Source organism: Oryzias latipes, chromosome 21 (assembly GCF_002234675.1).
Source record: "Oryzias latipes chromosome 21, ASM223467v1".
NCBI lineage: Eukaryota > Metazoa > Chordata > Actinopteri > Beloniformes > Adrianichthyidae > Oryzias > Oryzias latipes.
In genome coordinates, this window is record NC_019879.2 from 4104663 (window position 1) to 4130055 (window position 25393).

At 39.9% G+C, this 25393-nt stretch overlaps 2 protein-coding genes and 1 long non-coding RNA gene across 10 annotated transcripts in view; 1 reads left to right on the top strand and 2 right to left on the bottom strand.

The window, feature by feature from the left end:
- LOC105356740 overlaps positions 1–5104 on the top strand; it is a 6666-nt gene extending 1562 nt beyond the window's left edge. Inside the window, exons 2-4 of one of the 3 annotated variants that reach the window (XR_002872458.1) lie at positions 4354–4452; positions 4576–4764; positions 4879–4994. This is a non-coding gene — a long non-coding RNA (uncharacterized LOC105356740). Of the gene's footprint in view, positions 1–4353; positions 4453–4575; positions 4765–4878 lie in introns of all 3 variants that reach the window. The other 2 variants (XR_002872459.1, XR_002872457.1) reach the window with 2 other exon arrangements.
- LOC101157738 (interleukin-1 receptor type 2) lies at positions 3725–11238 on the bottom strand. Of its 2 annotated transcripts, XM_020713334.2 has the most exons (10): positions 10668–11238; positions 8567–8660; positions 8223–8481; positions 6891–7065; positions 5901–6078; positions 5277–5363; positions 5126–5185; positions 4862–4997; positions 4560–4705; positions 3725–4435 (listed from the first exon to the last, which is right to left on the bottom strand). In XM_020713334.2, the coding sequence occupies exons 2-10, from the start codon at positions 8649–8651 to the stop codon at positions 4284–4286; spliced, it is 1278 nt and encodes a 425-aa protein (XP_020568993.1). In that variant the 5' UTR covers positions 8652–8660; positions 10668–11238; the 3' UTR covers positions 3725–4283. The 2 variants fall into 2 exon arrangements, with proteins under 2 accessions (XP_020568993.1, XP_023806420.1); XM_023950652.1 differs by lacking the exon at positions 10668–11238 and having other exon boundaries at positions 8567–8820.
- A 3098-nt stretch (positions 11239–14336) lies between these two features.
- Positions 14337–25393, bottom strand: part of LOC101157981 (mitogen-activated protein kinase kinase kinase kinase 4) — a 77665-nt gene continuing 66608 nt past the window's right edge. For all 5 annotated transcript variants that reach the window (XM_023951180.1, XM_023951177.1, XM_023951179.1 and 2 more), the window contains 7 exons: positions 22777–22920; positions 21677–21811; positions 20069–20169; positions 19801–19950; positions 17596–17755; positions 17364–17503; positions 14337–16898 (listed from right to left, as the gene is read on the bottom strand). In XM_023951180.1, the coding sequence (XP_023806948.1) occupies positions 16815–16898; positions 17364–17503; positions 17596–17755; positions 19801–19950; positions 20069–20169; positions 21677–21811; positions 22777–22920 (914 nt within the window). In that variant the 3' untranslated portion in view covers positions 14337–16814. The remainder of the gene's footprint in view (positions 16899–17363; positions 17504–17595; positions 17756–19800; positions 19951–20068; positions 20170–21676; positions 21812–22776; positions 22921–25393) is intronic.

The following is a 25393-nucleotide window of genomic DNA, read 5'->3' on the forward strand; positions in this document are numbered from 1 at the left end:
GTAAATGTATTATTATTTTTAAGAAACCAAAAGAATTTTTTTTATCGCAGTTTTGAAATCAAATTTAATCCTGCAGAGTAATGTACAGGGTAGTGTGTGTTTTTTTGTTTTCATTGTCAATTTAAAGATTTACAGCTGTTGCATTGAGCACTCATAAGACTGCAGCGACATCTGCTGGCAAGAAAATGTAACTTCACTTAAAGTTTCTGTAACCCACTCTCTTGAACTTTTTCTACGGAGCCCCTAAAGGGCCATTGATGAAAAAAAATTGAATTAAAAAAGAAATTTTGAAGTAAAAAAAATAAATAAATAACTGGTGCGCACCTGAAACTAACTGGTGTGCACCCGATACTAACTGGTGCACACCCGTTAGTTAGTTGTTTTTTTTTACTTCAATTTTTTTTTCATCAATGGCTCTTTAGGGGCTCCGTAAGAAATGCTTCCATACTAAAGTGTTTTTGAGATTTCATGGAAGCAGCTGTTTTAAAATGAGCAGGAAAAGCTCTTCTACTGCCCCTAGTGGAATAATGGTGAACGACAGGGCAGAAAACATGGACCAAGTGTTGGACAATGCTAATGTACTGGGCCCGCCAGGGGTAAAAACAAAAACAGTGCGCACGGATTAATCAATTGTGCTCGTGCGCACACACATTACATGTGCATGTCTCTGAGGAGAGCAGCAGGCAGGGGAGGGTGCCTTGTTACGGTGTGCGCAATGAAGGATGAGTTGGACCGCAGTCCGTTCGCCTGTTCTGCGTGAGCCGGCTGCCGGACTCAGGAGAACCGTGTCTCCCGGGAGATTTTTGTCTCCAGACAGAGGACGGGCTTTGGGATGGGCGGAGGTGGCTTTTAATTGAACAGTCCTGAGAAACTGTGCAAACAATCACGAGAATTTGTGTTGCCAGTTGGATCCAGACAAAAGAAAGGCTAATGTTATTCCAGTTTAAGTTTATCCATGGCTAAATGTTGTTAGCACGTATCAACCTAATCCTAACCCTTCTTCTGGGTCTGTTCGGCCAAAAAAAAAAAAAACTGGGCGCACGGATTTAAAAAACTATAAGCGAACATGGACTTAGGAATAATCATAAAAATAAGCCTGTTTAGAAGATCATTCCGCTCTAATGTCGGAACCTTGTTTACAACGGAACTCCCAAATTCTTCTTCTATGGTCATTCCGTGATTTTTCTAGACTGATCACCGTGGTTGTGTCTGATTTCCCACCCTAACCCCACTACTGAAAAACTATATAGTGCAGCACTATGCACTATGTAGTGCCCTGAATTTTAAAAGCAATCCGGATACCATGTTCACTACTTTTTCTTTTTTAAACGGCGGAAATGACATCACCAATTTCACAAAGTTAAAATCTGACTAAAATGAGCGTTTTGCGAAGATTATTTATGAGTCTACTGAGTTCTGAAGATTAAAAACGTTGATGGTTTATTACAAAAATTGTTCCGGCGCAATGCATTGTGGTCTGTATTCGTAGATCTTGTGAGCATCGATGTAAACTGGTTTTTCGCAGAGACTTCTGGGACATTTCTAGGGCATTGGATTTGGAAATTTTAGATTCAGACAGCACTACAAAATGGCGAAAAACGCTAAATAGTGCACTGTATAGGGGTTAGGATGGGAATTCGGATACACCCCATCTTACATGTCTTCGGACCAAAGTACAGCCAATCAAATACTGTGACGTCATCATTCGTCGGCAGCCGTGTTTGCAGACCCCCAAACAACCATAGAAGAAGAATTTGGGAATTCCGTTGTAAACAAAGCTCCGACATGGAGCGAGATGATCTTCTAAACAGGCTTTTATTATTTTTTTGATTATTAGTAAGTGCATGTTCGCTTATAGTTTTTTTAATCCGTGCTCCCAGTGCTTTTTTTTTTGGCTGAACGGACCCAGAAGAAGGGTTAGCATTAGGTTGATACGTGCTAACAACATTTAGCCATGGATAAACTTAACCTTTGTGCTATCCTATGGGGTCAAGATGACCATTGATGTGTTCTCCCTACCATGACAAAGGTGGATAAAGGTGAAGAGGATTTAATGTAATCCATGGACACCAGTGAAGATCACAAATCATTGAAGAAAAATGTTTAGCGCACTGTCTAGTGGGGTCCAGATGACCCAACTCCCGATGTGAACGTGCCTAGGATAGCACAAGGGTTAAACTGGAATAACATCAGCCTTAATTTTGTTTGGACCCGACTAGTGACACAAATTTACGTGATTGTTTGCACAGTTTCTCAGGACTGTTCATTCCAAAGCCGCTCCTCAAGGAAATGTAGAGATCCAAATCTCCCGGGAGACACAGTTCCTCTGAGTCCAGCAGTCGGCTCACGCAGAACAGGCGGACGGACTGCGGTCCAAAGCCTCCTCGGTTGCTCCAAAGCCTCCTCGGTTGCGCACACTGTAACAAAGCACCCTCCCTAGCTGCTCTGCTCAGAGACATGCACATGGAATGTGTGCACGCCCACGATTGTTCACAACCAAAGCCCACGATTGTACAACTATGGAAGCAATTCTGTAGAATAAATAAAAATGTGTCTTTCCAGTGGTGTCCAGAACAAAATAAAGGCTGATGTAATTCCCAGATATTTACATCCAAGATGCTCATCGTGGCATTGCCAGGGAATTACCCAAATTTATATGATGGTTTACAGTTTCTCAGATCTGCGTAGCAACACTTCCGCCTTCGGCAATCTGGAACTTTGGATCGTGGGGCGACTGCCGGTCCGAAGACAAAGCTTGTCCGGGGAGGGGGGTTCGACGAACCGCGCTGCGTCCGAAGGAGGACCGCAGAAGGCGGAAATGCTGCTACGTAGTCCTGAGAAACTGTAAACCATCATATAAATTTGGGTAATTCCCTGGCAATGACACGATGAGCATCTTGGATGTAAATATCTGGGAATTACATCAGCCTTTATTTTGTTCTGGACACCACAGAAGCTGTGTAAAATCATCAGAATTTCAAAACCAAAGCCCTCTCCTCTGCTGCTAACACAAAGCTACAAGCCTGGCCGCATTGCAGCCAGCCGGACACACGGAGATAGCACTGATGTCATCGCTCTGCCTCCCCTCTGGAAATGCTAAGTGGGATTGAATAATGCAACACTATTGCAGTGGTTTTTAAGTAGAAAAGGAAAAAGTATTTTGAAGTATTGATTTTTCATTTTAATTGTAAGACATTTGATGCAGTCAGATTTTGAAAATGAAAAAGCATTTCTGGTTTTGACTTTTATTTTTAATTATGCTAGAGAATTGCTTCCATACACAACAGTACAAGCACAATTGATTAATCCGTGGGCACTGCTTATCTGATTTTTTTCTTCTTAACGACTGGCACCTGGAGGGCTCCGTACTAATGAGATAGAGGTCTCAGAAATGCATATATCAAGTAAGATGCATGGTTATATGGGGTTCAAATACTGTTCCTAACACTGGTCGCTCACCTGAAGCTGTTTGTTTATTCAAGGTTTTTGGGACGGTGAGTGTTTACTTCTCTGTGAATATATAGACAGAGTTTTTTTTGTGTGTGTGTGTGCGTGTGTGTGTGGGTGTGTGTGTGTGTGCGTGTGTGAACAGAGTGGGCGGGACTTCTCAAAGCAATGACACAGTTCAGGGATACAAATAGCTGCAAGGACTTTTGCCTCATGTAGTTGGTTCTTATGGCCCTTAAGTGAAAAGATAAATGAGTCAAAGGGTCATTTTTATAAATCATTTGGGAATGTACAAACACATAATGTTTATTCACAGACCAACAGACATCCAAATGCACAGCACAGTGTCAAAAACAACATGTTTTGATGAAAATAAATGTGCAAAGGTAAGTTAGGAGCATTTAGAAGCACAAAAGTAAAAAAGAAATACACTATGTTCATTAAACGTTGCTGCATAAAAACAAAACAAAAAATACACAAATAGAAAAACAATCAAAACAATATCAATACAGAATTGTGTTAAAGTTACACGCCGTTGGATCAACTGCAAGCAAACGCTTCTGACAGAATTCAAGTCTGAGGTGGAGCATCGTGACCATTTGAGTCAAACAGTTACATTCAGTAGTTTGAAACAAACCTGCTTTCATAATTTCACAAGAAATTTAACGATAAAATCCTAAGAAAATAACTTAACTATATCATTACATTTTCTACAAGAAGCAGATATTTCAGAAAACCAAATGCCTACAGTAGTCCCGCTGTACAGATAGAAAAACAGCTGTTTGGTTCCATGAAAGGATGAGGTGATGTAACACAATAAAGAAGTTATCGAGTATCTAAACTGAAAAAGTGCTGCTCTGCCGAGCCAGAAAATAATCCATCTTCTTCTTCTCTTTGGGTTTGAAGAGGACATAGAGGAAGATGGAGACCACAACCAGGAAGAAGCACAAGGCCACCACTGCTACGATCACCCACGTCACGGTGGCGTCTGTGAAGAAACGACATGTGAGCCATTTTCCCAAAATGCATTTCTACTTTCTTCTCAGTTATTGCAACGTTTGCTGGTGGAAACATTTAAAGTAGTTAATGAAACACACAAAAACAACACAAACCTTCCACTTTAATCAGGGCAACAACTTCCTGTCTCCCTCCCACGTTCTGAGCGACACACTTTATCTCCACATGGTCATCTTCTTCAGATATATCCGCAATAATTAGCCTCAATTCAATCTGACACATTGTGGACACCCTGGTTACCCTGGAGAGACGGAAACAGAAAAGAAAACGTAAAGATTTTCAGCAAAAACACTAAAAAAGGTACAAGAAAAATGTTCTCATGTGGACTCTTTCTGAGTAAATATTACCCATCTTCCTTCAGAAAAAAACATTTAATTGGTTCATTAAATCAACCTACTCTCTCCCTCCTTGCAGAGCTCTTCTGCTCAAATAAGAGGACTCCACTGACTGCTCGTCTACCTGCCACATGACCAAAGTTGAATCTGCTGTTGGACACTCGGTGAGCACCTGACAGAACATTTCCAGCCCCGAACCTGAAAGAAAGGGAGAGGAGTCTGCGTTAGACCTTTTGCAGGTAATATATCAGCACCAAAGATAGATTTTGTTGCATATATAACTATTATTCAGGCAAAATCAGTTGACTTTTTTTGTTTTGACGCACCATGGGAACTTTCAAAAACGGTCCCATTGAGAGGTGAAACGATTGCAGGAGGTTTGACTTCTGGAGAGGAGACATAAAAAAAAAGTAATTAGGAATATCAGAATAAGAAAGAAAACTGCTCAACGAAAAAAGAAAGAAAAGACAGACTTACTTTTGAAAGTGCTGAAGGTGCTGCTGATGAGCATGTCCACGTTGGAGGTTGTGGAGGTTGTAGACGTTGTTGGATTGGTTTCCAGTTCTGAGTCAGACAGCAAAATATTTAAGCATTTAAACTTTTAAAGGCATGAAAGGCATGTGGTGTGTGGGTTTGCTGTAATGCTCCTGTTTGCCCACTAGAGGGCACCGATGAGTCATGTCAGATGACAAGCTTGAAGAGCAAATTATCATTATTCATATATTGACTAGACATGTGATCACTGCTGTGTTAGCAATCACTGTGCAGCATAACTTTCAATTTTTCTTTTGGAGAAAATGTAATCAATTTAAATAAGCTTTACCTTCTGCATAAACTGATGAAAATGTCAAAAAGCTAAGTTTTGATGTCTCATATTCAGACAAAGCAATATTTTTGTTGAGTTAAATTACGCCTCCATTGATTGGGAAAATTTACCAAAAGTTATTCTTAGTTTTTTAAATTTTGTTTCTTGCTGGAAATTTTTTTTCTTCCCTTAATGAAGTCACCTGCAGGTAAATTCAGGTTTATTTTGAGTTTAAAGAGAAAAAAATAAAACATCTTAAACTCCAAATATAATCAGAGCCTTTAGAGATCACTAACCTTGCACATGGACTTGAAGGGTCCTGCTGACTTTGTATTGCTGGTTGTTGATGAGCACAGTGAGCTGGCAGGTGTACAGACCTGCATGCGATGACATCACAGCAGGAATCAGAAGCATCCCTCCATCCCAGTGAAAGAAGTCTCTCTGACTCGGCTGAAGAGCAGTGAGGCTGGAGCCCTGTCAGAGAAGGGAAAGTTAGGATCAACGTACTGAAACTACGGAGCCCTGGACATGTCATCAAAAAAAAGAAGGTTCACTCAAATTATGATTTTTGTGGGCACAAATGAACTTTTTATTAGCATTTCCTGGACACAAAAAACAGTGATTGTTGGCAAAAAAATATAAAAAATTGGATTTAGTGGACACAAATTAGTATTTTCAACTCCTACTATGAATTTGTGCCCACAAAATACAAATTACTGAATACCAATTACAGTTTTGTAGCTACCAATTAGCCTCTAATTAGCATTTTGTATACACAAATTAGCATTTTGTGCACTCAAAATTTGCATTCTTTGCGCACAAATCTGTGTTTTTTTGTCACAAATTAGCATTTTCAATTCCTGTTACTAATTTCTGCCCACAAAATAAAAATGACCAAATAGCAGTTACAGTTTTCTAGCCACTAATCAGTCACTAATTAGCATTGTGTGTGCTCAAATTAGCATTTTGTAGCCACAAATTAACATTCTGTAGCCAGATTACTTTTTGTCAATTCCTGCTACTCATTTCTGCCCACAAAATATCAATTAAATGCTAATTTGTGCTTACATTTTACTATTTTGTATGCTCCAAATACTAACTTGTGGGCACAAAATACTAATAAAATACTCATTTGTTTTTACAAATTACCAACTTGTGCACGCATAACACTAAATTGATAAATTTGAAAGAACAGTTTATTTATTTATTTGGCTTTAATGCCAAATCCAGGGCTCTGCATGAAACATCCAGTGCTGAAGCAGATCTGCAGGTTTTTCTAAACTCACCTTGAACCACTCTATTAGTGTGTTGCTCTTGTTGAAGGAGCCGAGAGCCGGACAGAAAATTGTCAGCTCCTCTCCCTCTGTGGCTGTCCACGGATAGGACAGCTTTGCCATGTCAACGGAGCCGCTGTCAAACACGCTCAGAGTGATGCTCCCGGTCACGCAGTAGGTTTCATTTCTGCAAAGGTGCAGACGGATGAGTTCAGTCAGAGGCAGAGCTGAGCTGTTGCATGAAATATGTTTGCACAGAGGGAATGAAGCAACAAGTAGGTCACCCTTTATGGAAGGAGATTAAAACTCGAAATATTCGTTTGTGGGGCACCTTTGTGAAATAACACTGATGAAAAACTTAAAAGAAGGATATCTTGGAGTTGAGTGAGAGCATCAGGACTTAACATTTTCAGTCTAGATGCCATGACTCAACTTCAAGACGTCACCTGCTGGATGAACCAGCTTAAAAGAAAGTTTAGTTTTCTTGCTTTAAAAAGTACAAAATATCTAAACAGCGATAAAAAAACTCCCCTCTAGATCATATTTGATGCATTTTGTAAATAAACCTGTGTTTTGTATTATTTTCTAGTTATAACCAGTAGGAAAACTTTTTTTTTTGTCTTCTCATGTATTGGCAAGTGAATTTTTCTTTTTATTCAATTCTAATCCAAGCTAATTTAAGGGGGTCCTTTAAAGTCCCACTCCTGTCCTCTTTTGATCTATTTTAAAAGGTTGTTCTCAGTGGTCTTTTAATTAGGATCATGCAGTTTTTAGCCAAAATTAAAAAAAAAACTAAAAAAAAAAACCTGTGTCATTTTCTAGGACATAGTTTTTCTGCAGAGCGGCGGGAGCTCATTAGAAATTTCCTTCGGAGTTGTGAGTGGAACAGTTGGCGCGGAGTAAGTCCGCCCCCACTTCCCATCAACCATCTGTTTAAACGCTCTCCCACTAGCTAACCTCAAGCTAGCAGTTCCGGTGCAACAAAAATGTCGAGCAATATCGTAGCTGCTCAGCCGTACAGTGTAGATCCAGATTCCAGCTCAGACGAGGAAAACAAAGACGTGCACGGATCTGTTTGTCTACAAGTGGAGGCATCAGAATGGAGCAGAGCAGGGAGCTGGAGGCCCTCCCGGAATATTTTCTGTCACAAAAAGGCTCTTTATCGAAAAACATTTTTCTGCCTGCTCCTGATTAACATTTGTAAAAAGAAATACTACAATTTAAGCTTAATTTCATTAGTTTGTCCTCCATCATGAGAAAAATGCCACAAAAACATGTTAAGAACACCATTTACATTGGGGTGGGTCTTGACTATACAGTACACAAGGAAATAGAGCTTTTTACCTGTAAGTGCAGGAATATTCCCCTGAGTCGGACGCCTGAGCTGGGAGGAACCAGAGTTGGGTGGCGTGCTGCTGGACGCGGCCTTCTGCCTCATAGGTCACTGCATCGGTGCCGTTCTTCTTACTGATGACGAACTTTGCCGCTGGTGGGAGGATTTTACGCGCTTTAAGAACACCACTGAAGATTGGGAAATGGAGGATTACAGCCTCGCCCTCCTTTCTGAAAATCCCCACCTCTGGATCCACCTGATGGCAGCCGTCTGAAACAGGAAAAAGATTTATGCTTTTAGATTTGTAGAATTTTTTAAAAATGACTAGAAAAAAGGGAAAACACATTGGGCTTACCTTTGATAGGCAGAGGAGGTAACCTAGGTTGTCCACTAACACGTACAGTGATGACAGCAGCAAACATCAGGGCCAAGCAGACCATGGTGGCAGTCTACAGGAACAGATCTGAGATCAGAGATCCACAAATGCAAGAATCCAACCGAGCAGGATCTGTCCCGACTCTCTGATGAGGAAAATATTCAGTCCGACAATATTCACTAAAGAAAAATATGGAAAAAAAACAATAATTACCAATAAAAACTACAGAAAAAAACACTTGCTTTTCAAACTAAAATCACGTTCTGGAGTGCAGGAAAACAAAAATAAGATGCATGAATATTTTTGTCCTGAGCTCTTTATTTTCTTCAGTTCAGGTTTTTTTATTTTTTATCCCTGATTGAAACTCTTTTGTAGCGTTTGAAACTCATGGCGTCTTAAAGTCGTCATCAGACACTCCCATCATCCCGCCCCCTCGCAGGGCGTCAAATTCAACTACGGCGGCCTGAGCAAATGAGTGTGATGAGTCACCTTAGAAGGCCAAAGTTCATCTAAATTGGCAACTTTATTACGTAACTGTGATTACGTTTAGGTTTTCAAAGTACATTTTCTGTAGAAACTGGACAAAATACATGGGTAAAGTGACATTTTTATACTTTCCTGTACTTTTTCTTATTTTAAATACTTTGTTTCAAATGCAGGTTTATATAGAAAAATTACGACAAAGTTTATTGTCAAACATTTGTGCAGAAATCAATTTGTTTTTTAGGTGTTTTTGTGAAAAATAGCTAAAAATGATAGATTTATGGATGAAAAATGAGCTTTTATTTTATTTATTTTTATTTAGGGTTAAATTGCTGATGATGTCAAATGAAAATCCTCTGAACTTTGCCAATCTTTATACTTCACATCATATCTTATAATTTCATGCATTTTTAATCAATGTTTTGCAAACATATCCATATTAATAATTCTGCCATATATTTAACCAGTTTGAATGTGTTATGACATCATTTCCATCACAAACGCTTCCCATATGTCCTGTTCTGTAACTATTTTATTCAGTTGGACTTTCACCTGATAGAACTGATAACTCCTAACATCCTGCAGATGCGTTTTGCAGCAGAAAGACATGATTTCCATAAACTGCCATCTTATTTTCACTTCTGCTTCTGTGTCTGTAATTGCAGGCATCAGCTGACACATGTCCCTACTTTTTCAGGCGCACTCACGCATGCACGAGTGATCCATCTTTTCCACACACAACTCTTGGTTTCAGCATGTCATGGAGAAGCGGTCCATTCATAAACTGTGGGAGTGTTGTGGTTGTAGAGGTCACATTAGTGATTTCTGTGGGAGTGTCAGTGTTGTAATTAGGTCTTCATATCCTTGAGTCAACGCTCATTGAGACACATTTCAGCCCCTAATGGAAACTTGGTCAATGGATGGTACGCTACCTAATTTAAACTTCTGTATGCGCGTTTTTTTCATGCAGACACTTTGAATTTGTGGATTTACTATTCATTAATCAAAAAAAACAAAAAAAACAAGTGAATGACCCAAAACCTTCATTTTCTGCTTTTATTGCTATTTTCTCTCTATAGTAACAGGAAATTAAACAGAAGTACGAAACAATAGAATCAACTTTTAACATTTTTATGCATTTTTTACTTTGACCAAAAAAATAAATAAAACGTAAACAATTGTAAAATAAGCATAAAAACCATTTAAACAATTAATAACTGGGTAAAGTTTGATAAGATTTCGTATTTTTTTAAACGTTTTGATAATTTTTTGATTATTGATACACATTAAAGCTCTAAAACACGTGTTAATATTTTTTTTAAAAATGTAGCAACATATTTTACATAGTATTTACAATAAAAATGAAATTTTTAAAAATAAAAAAAAACCTTCAACATTTTTCTGTTTTTTAACAGGACATCAAAATGTGAATTTAAAAAAAAAATCCTCAAAATTCGATCTGAGCACAAAAAAGTGCAATCCTTCACATTTGCTGATATTTCTTTGCATTTCAAAATAAAAGCCTGTACCCCTAAACACAATCAACGCCCACTCTGAGGCATATATGGCTTTACGATTATTAATAAATGGTACTCACAGTGTTCAGGTGAGCCTGGTGGTCTTAGCAGTGAGATGGTTCTGCCAAACAGAAGAGGTGGTGGTGATGACAGCCTGGACTACAGCAGCGAGTGAGCAGCTCTTATTGGCTCTGGGGAAACCTAAGCTCCCGTTTCAAGGTTCCCACCCCTCATCACATGGAAATTTCTCAAGTTTCCCAATGTAACGCAGTGTACTGCACAGCTCCCCATTCATGTCTGCTGATCACACAGGATGTACACAAACATTGTCACATACATTGTGTGAGAAAGGTTCATTGTTAAAAAAGTTTGGCTTGACAAATGTTTAGTTTTGTTTCTCTTCCTGTATCCCCGATGACATTAGAATACATTTCTGTGACTGATCAAACAGTGTGAGTAAAGTAAATTAGATCTTTTCTTTTGCAGGTTTAAAAGCCGCAATGGTTTTTATATGCATAGATCTGTACATATTGAAACATGACGTCTATCATTGCACATCCAGATGGATGCTGGGCTAGATTTTGGTTTTTCATACATATACAGTGACAAAATCAGAATTTAGTTAAAAAAAAAAATCCATATCATCCATAATTGAATTTGCAGCTTTTATCATAGTCAGATTTAGTTTTTTTCAACTAAATAATATTTAATTAACAGTTTCAATTGTTTTCAGAGATGAAAAGAAGAACTGAAAAGCTTGTTGATGTTAAACATTTTCACAAAGATATTAAATTACTATCGTCATGTTGGTTTAGTTTGAAAGGCAGAAACTTTCATTTAGATTTGTTAATTCTTGGACCATTTTATACGTTTAAAAAAATGTTTTATAAAAATGGTTGTCCAATAAATTATTTTTTGTAACTTTTGGATTATAAATATAGCATGAAAAGGAGCAAAAAACAAAAAAAACATCTAATTATAGCTAATTAAACTAAATTCTGATGACAAAATGATTTACCTGTACCAGACTAACAAAAATGCCAATATATGCAAATCTATGTAATTAGTACATTTTCAAAAGACAACAGAATTTAATGGTAAATTTAGTTTTTTATGAACCCCCAAAACAAGTGGAATTATTTGGATTTCTTCATCAAAACACCGTTGGAGTTTGGTTTAGTAAAATAAATGTGCAGGAGTTTCGCTGTGGAAGCAGCTCTAATAGTTCTAAAATCAAACGCTGCTGATGAGTAACTACAAAAATCAAGGAAGACGTGAAGGAAAGTTGTAAAAACTGATCTTTACTAATGTACAGCTCACTGCTTTGTCATCTCCCTGCGTGACTGAGATGCCGTCCACTCTTCTGATTTCTTATCCATATATTACTCAGTTTGTTTGAGTGTTAATCCTGAATGGGCATTTTTTCCAAAGTAGACATGGAGGTGAGGCAAGATGAGGAGTCACAGAAAGCAGGGAGGTCCACGGCAACACATGAACACAGCAGAGCGCTGAGCTTTACCGTCAGTCTGTCACCAGGCCGTGCGATGGAGCTCATTCTGCTAAACAAATCCTCACATGTTACCTGAAGCCCGTTCACAGGCGTTTGATCACAATCCCAACAGGAAGTACCTGCTGGCTCCAACAAGCCAACATCCTAAAGACTTCTATTTAAAAAAACAAACAGAACAATTTTTAAGAAGCTGGGGGTTAATATAAGAGTTATAGAAATAAAAAAGTCTATTTTGACCCACTGTTGAGAGGCTAAAGGTCACAGCTGCAGAGCAGCCTGTTCATTGAGGCCACATGACGGAACACAGAGAGCGGATGTTGCGTGTTTTGGGAATTCTTGAGATAACCTCAATATCTGCAACATCCTGACACTGAGATTTTAGTTTTTACACACCTGCTTCGCTACTCTTGGTCCACATGTGGTCAGATAGTCACTGATGGGGGATACAAGGGCAGAAAAGATGAGAGGGGGTAATCAAACACACAAAAGCAGGGGAATGGCAGGATAAAAGGAATGTATGAAGTCATATCAGAAACAAAGAGGATCATCGTGATCATTACCAGAGCCAAGGTGTGACACGAAGTCAGACTGAAGAGAAAGCTTTAGAAAAAAGGCGGGAAACAAAGCTAGAACGCAGAAAAGAACTGGAACCTAATATTTGTTTCATCCTTAAAATAAACATCAGAGCTTGTAGAAATGCAAAAGTCATTTAGTTTTCTTAAAGGATCAATAAAAAAGGGCTTCCTGCACATCTTTGTCACTTTTCTCATATTTTTTTTAAATCAGCTCTATAAACAGCTTTAAATTCTTTTTTTTTTGAGCAGGAAAAAAACAGATTACATTAATTTCCTTCTGTTTTATGTGGCTGCTGGAGCCTATCCCGGCCACAAGGGGCCTTAAAAAACGGAGCCAAAACTGGGTTTTAGGGACTAACACGGCTTTGGAAAGAAAAAAAAATCTACGCCAGATAAAGGCGTGTAGAGATCAAAGGATTGTTCCAAGACATTTGTAAAATGAAAAAGAGTTCCAATTAAATTCCAAAATTCTATATGAATTCTCCTACATTCATTTTTATAAAAGACGGACCATCGCTCCATTTTTTTGTGGGTCCCTAAACGAGTTTTTAATGACGATTTGTTTATAAATTTGACTCACAATTCCCATTTTAATCCTCCATCTGAATGTAAAACAAAAAACAAAACAAACCAGTTTTTAAATGTAAAATCCATTCACGTCGCATCCGAAAATGTCAGATCCTTTTGAATCTGCAGATTTTAAATTAGGGCAAACACAAACTAAAATCTGATCGCTGCAATAATAAATCATCTGACCCTCAGCCGTGGGAGTAGACAATGTGGAACACTGCCAAGTGAGGCAAAAGCAAGTTGATGCACAAAATTAATAAGGAAAATATGATTCAGAAATGATTCTTTTTCCTGTTCCCCCAACATCAATGAATACACAAAATAAAGACGGCCCTGAAAGTAGGAAAGAAATAAAATTAAACTATGATAATCAAGGATTTAATGAAACAGACGTTCAATTTACATCTGATTATTAAAGGTCAGGATCCTGTTTTTGTAATGAATCTACTACCATAACGAGAGTTTACATTGCAGCATCTCAAATTAAAACCTCAACTTTTCAAATTGTAATTTTTACGTTTTGCTCTAATAAAATGAAAATTAAGGGGAGTTTGTAACCCATTGAATAAACCAAGCAACGTTTTCTAGTTTTTTTATTTCTTATTGTCACATGTGTTTTCTTAATTCAGCTGCACATGATCATGGCCCTTTTCAGACAAACTCAGGAAAAAATGTCCTTAGCGGTAACTTCTCCTTTTATCTGAACCCAGACACAAACTCAACCTGAAACCTGAGAGACCAACACCACAGGATGGCCTCATACCCAAGTCCAAATTTTCCAACGCAGGTTTGACATTTTTCATGTGAACACACCAGATGATGAGGAAATAAACTATTGGGCTTCGGTTACAGCAGGCATTACTACAAAGTTTAGAGAATTTTGGATTTCACTTTAAGAAAAAAAATGTTGTAGAGTTGAGTTTAGTTTAAAAACAATAAAAGAAATTTGGAGAAAGAGAACAAAATGTGCGTGTCCAGTGTGTCAGTTAGCCAACTTCTTACAAAATGCCTCCCCCTCCCCCCCCCCCTCCCCCGAGTATGTTTAAAGAACAAACCACAGCAGAAACCTCAGGAAGAGGATAACATCTCCTTTCTTTTGGTTTTATAATTATTTTTAAAGTTTATTTTAAAGAACAAAAAAAGAAAAGTCAATAAAATACACGACTTCCTGTCATACACAGAGAGAGGACACGAGTTGGAGAAGCACGGCAGAAACACGTCGCCTCACATCCAAGCCTGCAAAGAACATCACTGCAATGTTGCAACGCTAAAGCAGCACATTGTGAATACCTGAAATGAACAACACATGTCCTTTAATGCTCTGCAAGTAGGTTCATCAGTGAGGGGAGAGATGACAAAATGGATTTTTTTATATATGTATATATATATCTATGTATATTTATATATCCAATAAAAACCAGGCTCAAAAAGCAGAAACAGAATTCATTAATAAAGATGCATTAAACATAAATACTGTGATGCAAATTATTGTAACAAAAAAAAGAAAATTGCCTCTGTAAACAATTTCCCCACCTAAGTGAGCGTAATAATATTAAGTCACTGCAATCGTATTTTACTTTTACATACACCTACAGAAACAACATAGGCTTCTCAGCTACATCTAAAACTTAATACACAAAGCTTCAAGTGATTTTTTTTTCTTCTTTTTGAAAAGAATTGAGTGGTTTTCATAATAAATTACATTTTAGTTTTGATTTAAATTAGCAAGAGGCGACTTTTTTCACCAGACTTCACTTTAAAGCTCATCCTGGATTGGATTACAGTTGGGGAAAACTATCCTTTTTTCTAATTTTGTGTTAGCTGTGATGCAATAAAAGAAGAAGAACTGGGAGCTCAAACAAGTTTATGAACATCGCTGTTCGTTGGTGGGCCGTTAACTTCTGGTGGAAAAATACAGCCAGACTAAGTGTGCCCTGACAACAAAATCATAAAAAAAACATGTTTTGACATGAAGTGAGATTACAAAGTGGACTCTGCTGTGCCCCCTGTGTGAGTGTGCAATGTTTGAGTGTTTGCAGAAACGGAGGAAAGCCCAGCTAAGTGAGGTCAGCTCAGCCAGTGGAGCTCAGTTTTTCACATATTGGAGCAGCAGCAGAAAAAAAAAATACTTAAAAACAAAAAACAAATGAATAAAATTGGGTTTTAGTTTTTTTTTTCTCCCACAAGGAGCCAAATAAGGGGAAAAAAAATGATTTGCACCAAATTCCAGAGCGTTGACAATTATCACTTTGTGTTAAAGCGTGTCTGCTGTGTGGAGGTGGGCGGGAGGGGAGGAGGGGGGGGGTCAACTCTAAAACGGAGGGGAACTATTGGAAAAAAAAAAAAATCTACACCTGATAAAGAGGTTCTGCTGATGCAGCTTTTAATCGTCTTAACATGAACATCTAGGATTGATCACATGTGACAAGATTACAAAGCCAAAAACATCGTCTCATGCCTTGGACCACCACACAGTAAAGAGTCTTTCTACATTCTTGACACTTAGTGCATTGAATACATATACAAACAATAAAAAAACTTAAATGGTGACGTGAGCCAAAAAATATGAAATGGAAGATAGAAGTCCACCTCCTGCAGGGAAACCGACTCCCAGAAAAATCCTAAATCGCCGCCGACGCCGCTCTCGCCTGCCGAGCTCTCCTCTCTGCTTCGTCTACGCCCTCCAGTCATGCTTTACAGGTGGGGGGGATGAACTTCTCACTGCACATAAAACAGCTTGGGTTTCTTTTCATGGCCACGCCCACAGCACTTTCATCACTTCACGTGTTTCCGAGTAAGAGCAAGCAAAGTGTGGACCGTGGGTGCTTGTGCATACATGTTCAAATCGGGAGATAAAATGCAGGGTTGGTTTTTTTGTTAAACTCCACATAGTCACACTTATCTTCAATAATGAATGAGTCAAAACGAAAAAGAAAAAATACTATTCTGAGATCAGTCTGCATCTTTAGGTCTTCCTCTTTGTGTCATGCTGTTATTAAAGCATCTCCACACTAATCTCCCCCCATGCTGTGTCCCCGTGTATTCAACTTTAACCTTTAAGTTCCTGTCAACAACGTTGCTGTAGAATCTATCTAGAATCTGATCAGAGATCAGCAAAGCGGGTACAGAGGAACCTCCTCCCAAAAGAGGGAATGACAGCCTTAGATTGACTACGGCGGGTTCGAAGTCAAACTGATCGGCCCAGCAGTTGGAAATGAAAGAGGTACAAACTGTATCCCACGGCAAGCTGAAGAGCACCAAGAAAACCGAGGAAAACAGAAGCCGTGCACCTCGGTTTCATGAATTCACATTTCTGTCGCGTCTGCTTCTTTTATTCGTCTAACCGCTCGTTACATTTTGTAAGCAAGTCCTCACTTTGTGGGTTTGGGAGCCGGGCGAGCTGCCGGGCTCAGAGCCCAACGTCCTGGGTATCGATTGCTTCAAAGGGTTGGTGATTGTTCTCTTCTGGTGGTCCTAAGGTTGACAAGTCGTCAGTGGCGGGCTCTGAGATCCAGTGTTAGCGAGGGTGGAGGAAGAGGAGGAGGAGGAGGAGGAGAGCAGGGTGTGGACCTCTACCAGCTGAGCAGGTTGCTTCGACCCAAAGTCATAAAGTAGACCTGGCTGGAGCCTCCAGACCGAACGGATGCGAAAAACACCTGAAGAAGAGACAGGAAAGAGATGACACCGACTTTCTTTCGATTTTGCCGATCGGTTTCTCATACTACAATTTCCCTTATTTGAGCTGTCGCGGCTAAAAATCCACGTGATGTTGAGGTGCAGAAGAGGAATCTATTACTCCGTTCGCCCGGCTGGACAAACAGGAAGTAAAATCCATAAAATAGAGAAGAGAAACCCAAGTAGTGAGCTTGCTGCCACAGCCGAAACCACAACAAGCTGAGTAAAACCTGACATGCTTGGTGCTCCAAAACCCCTTTAGAGTCCGTTTGGTCAGAGCTTGGATTAAACAGCATTTAATTGCAGGAAAAACTACCAAACTAGACAAACCGCTGGTTAAACGTTCACACTGCAGGCTTGTGGTTTCACCAGAACCGTGCAGCCCGGATCGGGTTTGCAGGAACTTCCAACGTCTGACAAGCACAGGCTCACTGTGAAGGTCTCACCTTGTCATTTCTTTCGCACAGGAACTTGAGTCTCTGAGCTCTCTTGTGCATGAAAACTCCGTCCAGATGGCCCGTTTCCACGGAGCGGATCTCAATGGCCTTCTCCCCCCACCCCATGATCTGATTGGAGCGGATGTAAGCTGCGGGAACACGCAAACATTTTAAGAAAGGTGGCACCATTGAGAATTTTCCTGTTGAAATGTCATAAAAGAATGAGGCAAAACAAACCTACCCACTGAGGTGGGCATCTCCCCCCATTGCAGCACCACATCCTTGGTGATGCGGCCGTAGGTGTTGACGTAAACGCCCTCGTCTTCGTAGCACACCAGCAGTTCGATGCCGTCCGTGTTGGGCAGGATGATGATGGCGTGAGACTGAATACTGGTCTGTATCTGGAGATGAAACACAGCGGCGTGGCGTCAGGTGGTTTCCTTTAAAACAACAACATCTTCAAAAACAACCACAGAATCGGTAAACAGGCCTAAGGCACTGCTCCCCGACCTTTTTCAGGCCACGGACTGGTTTAAGGCCTAACAATATTTACAGGGAACGCCGATACGAGGCAGAAGTGGGAGTCCAACTAGTTTTTAGCTTCCAGTTTCCCCTTAACTTATGAGGGGAACGTTTATTTTTGATCCTCTGTAAAAAAAAAAAACGGCTGGTGATTTAAACTATATTTGGGCGATAGATTTCACGTAGGAATCATCGAAATGTGATATAGAGGGCTTCAGCTTTGTCCGAGAAGAACAATCTAAAACTGGCATTTTCTAAATATAATAATACATGTAAATTCACTATTTGAGCAACATTCTTAGCAACATCCTCGGAACATAAGAAGGTCAGTTGTTGAATATGTAAGGGTTAGTTGGCCTCCACGGTGTGCGTTAAAAAGTGATAAAGCACACTTCATCTACCTTTAACCCGCTTATACCATGGTTACTTACAAAAGAAATAAATAGTAACCAGGTTTTTTTTCAATTTGGATTACTTTTATCACAAAAAGCGAACTATTTGTTATGTGGTGCGGCGTAACAAATAGTCCGCGTCGCGCCGCACCACCGCTGCAGTCAAGATTCGAGGATATAAAGCGATATATATATGCTGATCGTTCTGATGGGTTGAATAAAGCATCAGTTCAGAGAGAAAGTTCACCTCTTATCGCTTATTTTCGTCAAGATGATGAAGCAAAAGGTTGTTTTAAAGAAGCCGGCGCAGTGATACAGATCATTTAAGCTAGGTGACCGGAACTTATTTTTCACCGTGCGGTTATCACTGTGGTATATCACTTTTTAACGCGCACCCAGGAGCCAATCAGAATCGAGTATTCACCCGAACCATGGTATAATAAGCATTCTTATTATGGTGTGTGGGAAAAACTATCGCAATAAATCCTTATATGAAGTAAAGACTTCTAGTTTTTGTCTGTTAAGTGCAGCGTTCTTTTATTCTGAAGTTTTGGTCTCAATTTAGCGGTCAGTGCAGCTGCTTTAGGAAGGTAGCAGACGTATATTTGACCCGTGAAATGTGTCAAGAATGAGTGAGTTTTTTCCAAAATACAACTTCCTTCAGAATAAGATTATTATTAAAATGGAAAAAATGTTTTTCTTTTCTCTGCGGCCTGGCACCAACTGTCCCACAGACCGTCTCGGTCCACAACTCGGGGGGGTTGGGGCTAGAGCCCTGCGCGGGACTATTTTCTTCATCCCGCTCCCGCCCGCGCCCGCTGAATTTTTGACCAATCCCGCCCGCTCCCGCAACGTATGCGTTACACTCCCGCCCGCTCCCGCAATATGTATGTCCACTCCCGCCCGCACCCGCAAAAATCATAGAATTTAGTCCCGCACAGTAATAGAGATGCATTGATTTTGTATAGTCTCACGTCCAGCAGGAAAAAAACACGTATTTGTATTGATATTATTAAAGAGAACCATGTCCCTCCTCCAGCCTAATCTTTTCATGCATTCCTCTTGTGTAATGTGCAACTTAATTATCAAATATATTTTTAAAAATCCTGTTCTGTTAAAAGTGTGCGTGTGTGTGCGTGCAGACAGACGGCCTGAAGCGCGCTCTTAGTAAGAGGCGGGGCGTTGCACACCCCCAACAACAGGTTAGATGACAGAGGCCATTGGGCGTCTCTACCTGGTGCCTTCAAGGAGCTTCAGTACATAAGAATCCAACAGCCGCACAGCCTAACGTAGTCCGCTAATATATATTCATGAGATATTCATGCCAGCACTGATCCCGCGGGGTTTTTTTTAGCCGTCCGCTCCCGCCCGCAGCACAATTCAAACCGCCCAATCCCACGAGATTTGGGTTGGGTCCCGCGGGACCCGGCGGGACCCGATCCCAATGCAGCCCTCTAGTTGGGGCCTACAGGAAAGGTTCATCAGGATGACTGCATATGTTGCGTTACATTATATGTATAGAGGACACTTACATGCGTCGGCAGGTAAATGTCATAGACCGCCCCGGAGTCAACATCCACGGCGTGAAACCCTGAGTAGGAGCCGTAGATGACCTTTAACCTCTGGCCCTCCTCCACAGTCAGGTCAACCAGCAGTGGTTTGTGAACCAGGTCACCAAAAGACTGAGGGGAGCAGGTCAGACAAAAGGTCAGCATGACAAGAAAGCAGCCTTCACCTGGAATGCGTTGGTGGTTTGTTAAAGCAGGAAGCGAGTCCGCACACCAGCTTTAGGTGGTTTACCTTGAAGGCCATGAATTTGTGGTACGGCTTAGGCGCCCAAGCATAAACTTCCACTGAATTCTTCAGAGCTAGAACCAAAAACTTGATCCTCTCATATTTTACTGTGGACAAATCACAAGAAAGACAAAAAAGGTCAAAGAGACAAAAGACCGGAACAAAACTTTCACCAGATGACGGGAGAGATTTTCTGTTTTTACACTTTGATGATTAGAAGAACGCCACTGACGTTCCTAACGGTCATACTGCTTTTAATATTTCATTCATTAAAAAGAGGCTTTGGTGCTTGAAGACATTTCATTTTACATCTGATATACATTCAAGTTGAGCCTCCAAGAAGCTCTATGATGCCTAAATCAGTCTGCAAGAAAAAAATCCAAATTATGCAGGAAAATAATTTTCCAGCTCATTAGAATTGCTTTTTTCACATACACATAGGGTATTTAACCCGTGTTCAAGAACACGTGTTTAGCCCCCAGTGTTCACACTGGGCAAGCAGGGAGGGGCTTCTTCCTTTTTTTCTACTCTTAACTAGCACATGTCTCGCAAATCTATGAAAGACTTGGTGTCATCATTCCAGCCGGACACAAGTTGCAGTTATTAATTCCTCCTTCATGATCAATTTTCAAAAGTTTGGCACTGAATTAGAAAGGACACCATCCATATGTCACGACCAGATCAGAGTCCCTGATTGGCCAAAGTTCGGCCTGGTTTAACCTTCAACGAGCATTCTATGTTTTGTACATAGAGCCAGAAAACGGTCATAGAAACTTGTGTGACTTTTATATGCAGAAGCCCGAGACTTGCACTACGTATGTTGACATAGACTTTTCATAGGAAGTGGTCGCTGGAATGTGCGTTGCCAAGGAGATGCATTTTTAGAAGGAAAAGCAAAGAAGGATGAACTATAAATCATACTTTGGAATGACAGCTAGCTGTTACGTTTATGGCTTCTTTGATAGGATCCTGGGTTTTACACAACAGTGGTGTACGTCCATGGACTAACCTAAAGCCCCTTGACAGGAAACCGCCTCACTGTTGAAGTCGAGCGGTTGGGGTTTCCACCTGGAAGTGCCAGAGTTTGCTCAGGGGCATCAAAATCACCAAGGACATTCTGCGTTTTAGACAGGTCTATGTGGCTGCATGTCTGTCCTTGTAGTTGCTTAATCGTGGGCAGTTCCTTCCATCAATCACTTGCATGCTTGTCTGGCATCCAGGCAACCACTGTATATGTGACACTTCTGCACTTCTTTCACATCTGGCCCTCTGGGGTTCTGGTAGACATTTATTGAAAAACGGATAAATGACAAAGCGGGGATAGATCTTGACGTCAAGGAACCATGTTTGAGTCTTGAAGCACATTTTTTCTGTAATTTGACCTTTAATAATCCTAATTGTAACCTGTATAACATTATGCATGCTTGCTGGAGACTGTGTGCTTTTCTTGCCCTTTTTCAACTAGCAACAACTCAAACCTCACAGACAATGTGGGGGATAAAATGCACAACAAAAAGTGTAGATTAGGGGAAAAAGTGCATCCTATAGTATTAAACCATGGATGCAGCTTTCTCAGTCCGCATTGTTTCTGCATCTTGAAGCGACGCCACCTACCGACTTTGTAGTGGACGCAGCCCTCCAGGTCTCCCACGGTGGTCCAGCCCTGCTTCTTCTCTACCTCGGGGTCATTGTGGAGGATCTTGTTCCTCAGCCAGGACAGGTAGTAGACCCGCAGCTTGTTCTTTTTGCCTGTTATTGGCGAGAAACAGAAAAGCACAATTAGCAAGACTTTAATTCTGAAAATCAAGCAGCATGCACATCAAGCACGGCTTGCTTTCTGTGTAGATGTCCTCTGACTTAACTTCATATGTGGAATGTTTGCAGTTTTAGTACAATTTTTGATTTATTTTTATATTCATCCTCATGAATGTTACTTGTTAAAGTTTAATAATAAAACATTTTCTTTATAAAGGCGCCTTTCTTAGCACTCAAAGTCGCCGTACTACATATATACAGTATATAAAATGTCACAAATGTTTATTATAAAATGAGATTCATAAATATAAATCTGGGAATTTATTATGTTAATTTAATTTACTTCAATTTTAGATTAAGAATTATGCTTAAGTGAGTAAAACCACTGAGGTGTTAGTCTAAATTTTCTTACTGTAATCTGATTACACGATATAATAAGATGTCAGGATATTGTCTCAGTCATCTGAGGAATTATCGCACACAGCACGGGAAGTTTGAGGGTTGAGAATTAACTCGGACGTTGGTTTATTTCCTAATTTTTATTTTACAGAGTAAATGATGGTCTCGTGTACGAAACCGACGTCTGAGCTGCTCGATGGCGTTTCCTTTCATCATGGAAAGCTCGGCCGTGTGTCATTATTGCACACATAACATGGTCTTTACCCAGAGGAGATTTACTCAATATCCGTTTAGCTCAAAATATATGTTGTGACACTTTTGAACACTGGGCATGTGTGTATGATGTTGAGAAAAAGAAGAAGTAAAAAGGGAAAAAAAGAAAAGCTCTCTGTTTAAGAAAAAACAATCGAGGTTTTTGATGCAGGTGCCGGAGGAATTTGCTCAACTAGACATAAAAAAACATACGCAAAAATCAACCATACATTATCATCTCAAACTAAATCTGATAGAAATGTGCTGAATCAGTCTTTTTCTTTTCCGATTGGTTGCATGTGCAGAACCTGATATGGTGACCAGAACGTTGAGCCCTTCCAGGACATCCATCTGCTGGAAGCGACGTCGGTTGATCAGGGGGTAAACTTTCCCCTGACCGCTGCGGTCCAACAGCATCAGTCCGCTTTCTGTTCCCACCAGGAGGTTTACTCCTACATGTGTACAGAAACACACAAATGAGGCTAGGATGGAGTCTGGATGGAGTCAAACCCAGTGCACACCCACCCACCTGTGTTTGCATTTGACACAGTACATCATAAAATACTGTTGGGCAGATTAGAAAATGAGTTTGGTATTGCTGGGTTTGTTTTAAAGTGGTTTACCTCCTACCTGACTAACAGAACATTCTCTGTTTATATAAATGGCATGCTTTCTGATACCTCTCCACTCCTACATGGTGTGCCCCAGGGATCTGATTTGGGACCATTGTTGTTTTTAATGTACATCTACCCACTTGGAAAGCTTTGGAATAACTTTAAAAATGTGTCATACCATTTTCTATGCTGATGATATTCAGCTGTACTGCTCCTTCAATGACTCAGAACTCCACAAACTTACAGAACTACTAGATTGCCTTGCCTGTGTTAAATCTTGGCTCACAATTAATAGTCTCCAGCTAAACCCAGAAAAGACGGAAACACCAATAGTTGCCCCAGAAAACACAATCATAATAATTTCCCAGCGTCTTGGTTCTTTGAGCTCCTCTGTACAGCCCTGTATTAGAAACTGTTTTTATCGTTTACGTAACACAGCAAAACTGCTGGCTTTTTTATCTAACTCAGTCTTAGAGATGGTTATCCATGCTTTTATTTCTTCTCCTTTAAATTATTGTAATTCTCTTTTTACTTGTCTTAATAAATCTGTTCTTAACCGTCTTCAGTTAGTTCTAAACACTGCTGCAAGGCTTTTAACAGGATCAGACGAAAAGGCACACATTACCCCCATTTTATCCTCCTTGCACTGGCTCCCAATCAAGTGGCGTGTTGATTTATAAAATGTTTGTTTTAACCTATAGAGCTTTAAATGGACAGACCCCAAAATACTTATCAGACTTGCTCTGTCCCTATCTTTTGAAGATTTTTAAGACCAAGTATAAAACCAGAGGTGACCGGTCATTCCAGGGAACAGCCCCCAGACTCTGGAATGCCCTCCCTCTGTCCCTTCATGTGGCCGACACTATCAATTCTTTGAAAAGTCAACTAAAGACACTTTTATTCAAAAATGCTTTTAGCTGACTGATTTCATTGGTATTTTTATTGTAGGTTTATTTTTCTTCAATTTAGTTTTGCCTTACATCATATTTGATTGTTTTTCCGCTTTTACTGTATAGTATGTGTTTTATTGTTCAGCGCTTTATGATTTTATCTGTGAAAGGCGCTATATAAATAAAACTTACTTACAGACACAATGGCTGCCTTTAATTCCATCATACTCCATTATATAATAACACTAATGCTTTCTATCCATTTATCTTTTTTTTTTATGTCTGAGGAGGATTGATTCGGGACAAATAGTGCATAATTTATTAGCAAAATCAGTGAGCTTTAAAGTTCAGCATTCAGTTCAAAACATAACACAACCAAGGTTCTTTATGAAGTTTTTTTTACATGGCAGCACGTGTCAAATAAAAAAAAATATATATATATATATATATATATATATACACATATATACACAACTTTTGGTTCTAATTTTCTCCAAATGGACAATGACTTAATAAATCAGCATTAGATGATGATCCCGCTTCTATAAAGCTAAATCTGTTGGTTGAGGGGTTAGAAGTCATCCTTTTTTAAATACAAATTTTGTTCCATTAGGTTTTGGCTGCCACCCAGTGGTAGGGACTGGTACTTGTGGGAGCTTCTATGATTACCAACTCAGAAATGACAGATTATTGAAGGACATTTGCCACTAAATTTTTAAAAGACCCGTTATGAAGAAAGTCATGTTTTTGGGGCGGCCGTGGTGCAGAGGTAAGGCGGTCAACCTCTGATTGGAAGATTGCAGGTTCGGTTCTCGCCTTGCACGCCTGTGTGTCAAAGTGTCCTTGGGCAAGACACTGAGCCCCACGTTGCCCCTGGTGGTTGTAGATTGGTGCAATTGTTCGGCAGCAGAGCCACAAACTGTGTGTAAGAGTGTATGGATGAATAAAACTGTGACTGTGGCACGCTTTGGGTCTGAGTATATGCCATTTATCAATTAACATATTTAGTGTTTTAAAAAAAGGTTCTTGTGAGCTTAACACAGCATTTTTGAGAATTTCTTTATTCAAATTATTAGAAAATCAGTAGCAGACAAAAATTGCTCTTTAAAAAAAGCTTGTAGTTGTGATGTAGAGAATACACTAGGTGGGCCACAAGCTCCCTGCTCCACTCCATTCTGATGCATCCATAAGCAGACAAATAGGTTCATAGGTCTTTGTTTCCCTCGGCTGAGCTGACATCTGGCTCAAAACTGATAGCTCCAAAGTTGCTTGCCATTTTTTTGTTGCACCGGTCATGTTAGGTTGGGGGATGTGAGGGGCTGTAAGCTAGCGGAGAGAGTGTAAACATATAACCCTTATATATGGGTGATGCCCAACAGTCCCACCCACAAGTCACAGATGAATTTCTAATGAACTCCTGC

Excerpts from the sequence above, each read along its gene's own strand:
- LOC101157738 (XM_020713334.2), bottom strand. The coding sequence starts at position 8,651 with ATGGTCTGCTTGGCCCTGATGTTTGCTGCTGTCATCACTGTACGTGTT. Across the intron at positions 8,482-8,566 it reads ACCTCCTCTGCCTATCAAAG|ACGGCTGCCATCAGGTGGAT; the intron begins GTAAGCCCAATG and ends TTCCTGTTTCAG. Across the intron at positions 4,706-4,861 it reads GCTCTGCAAGGAGGGAGAGA|GGTAACCAGGGTGTCCACAA; the intron begins GTAGGTTGATTT and ends CCGTCTCTCCAG.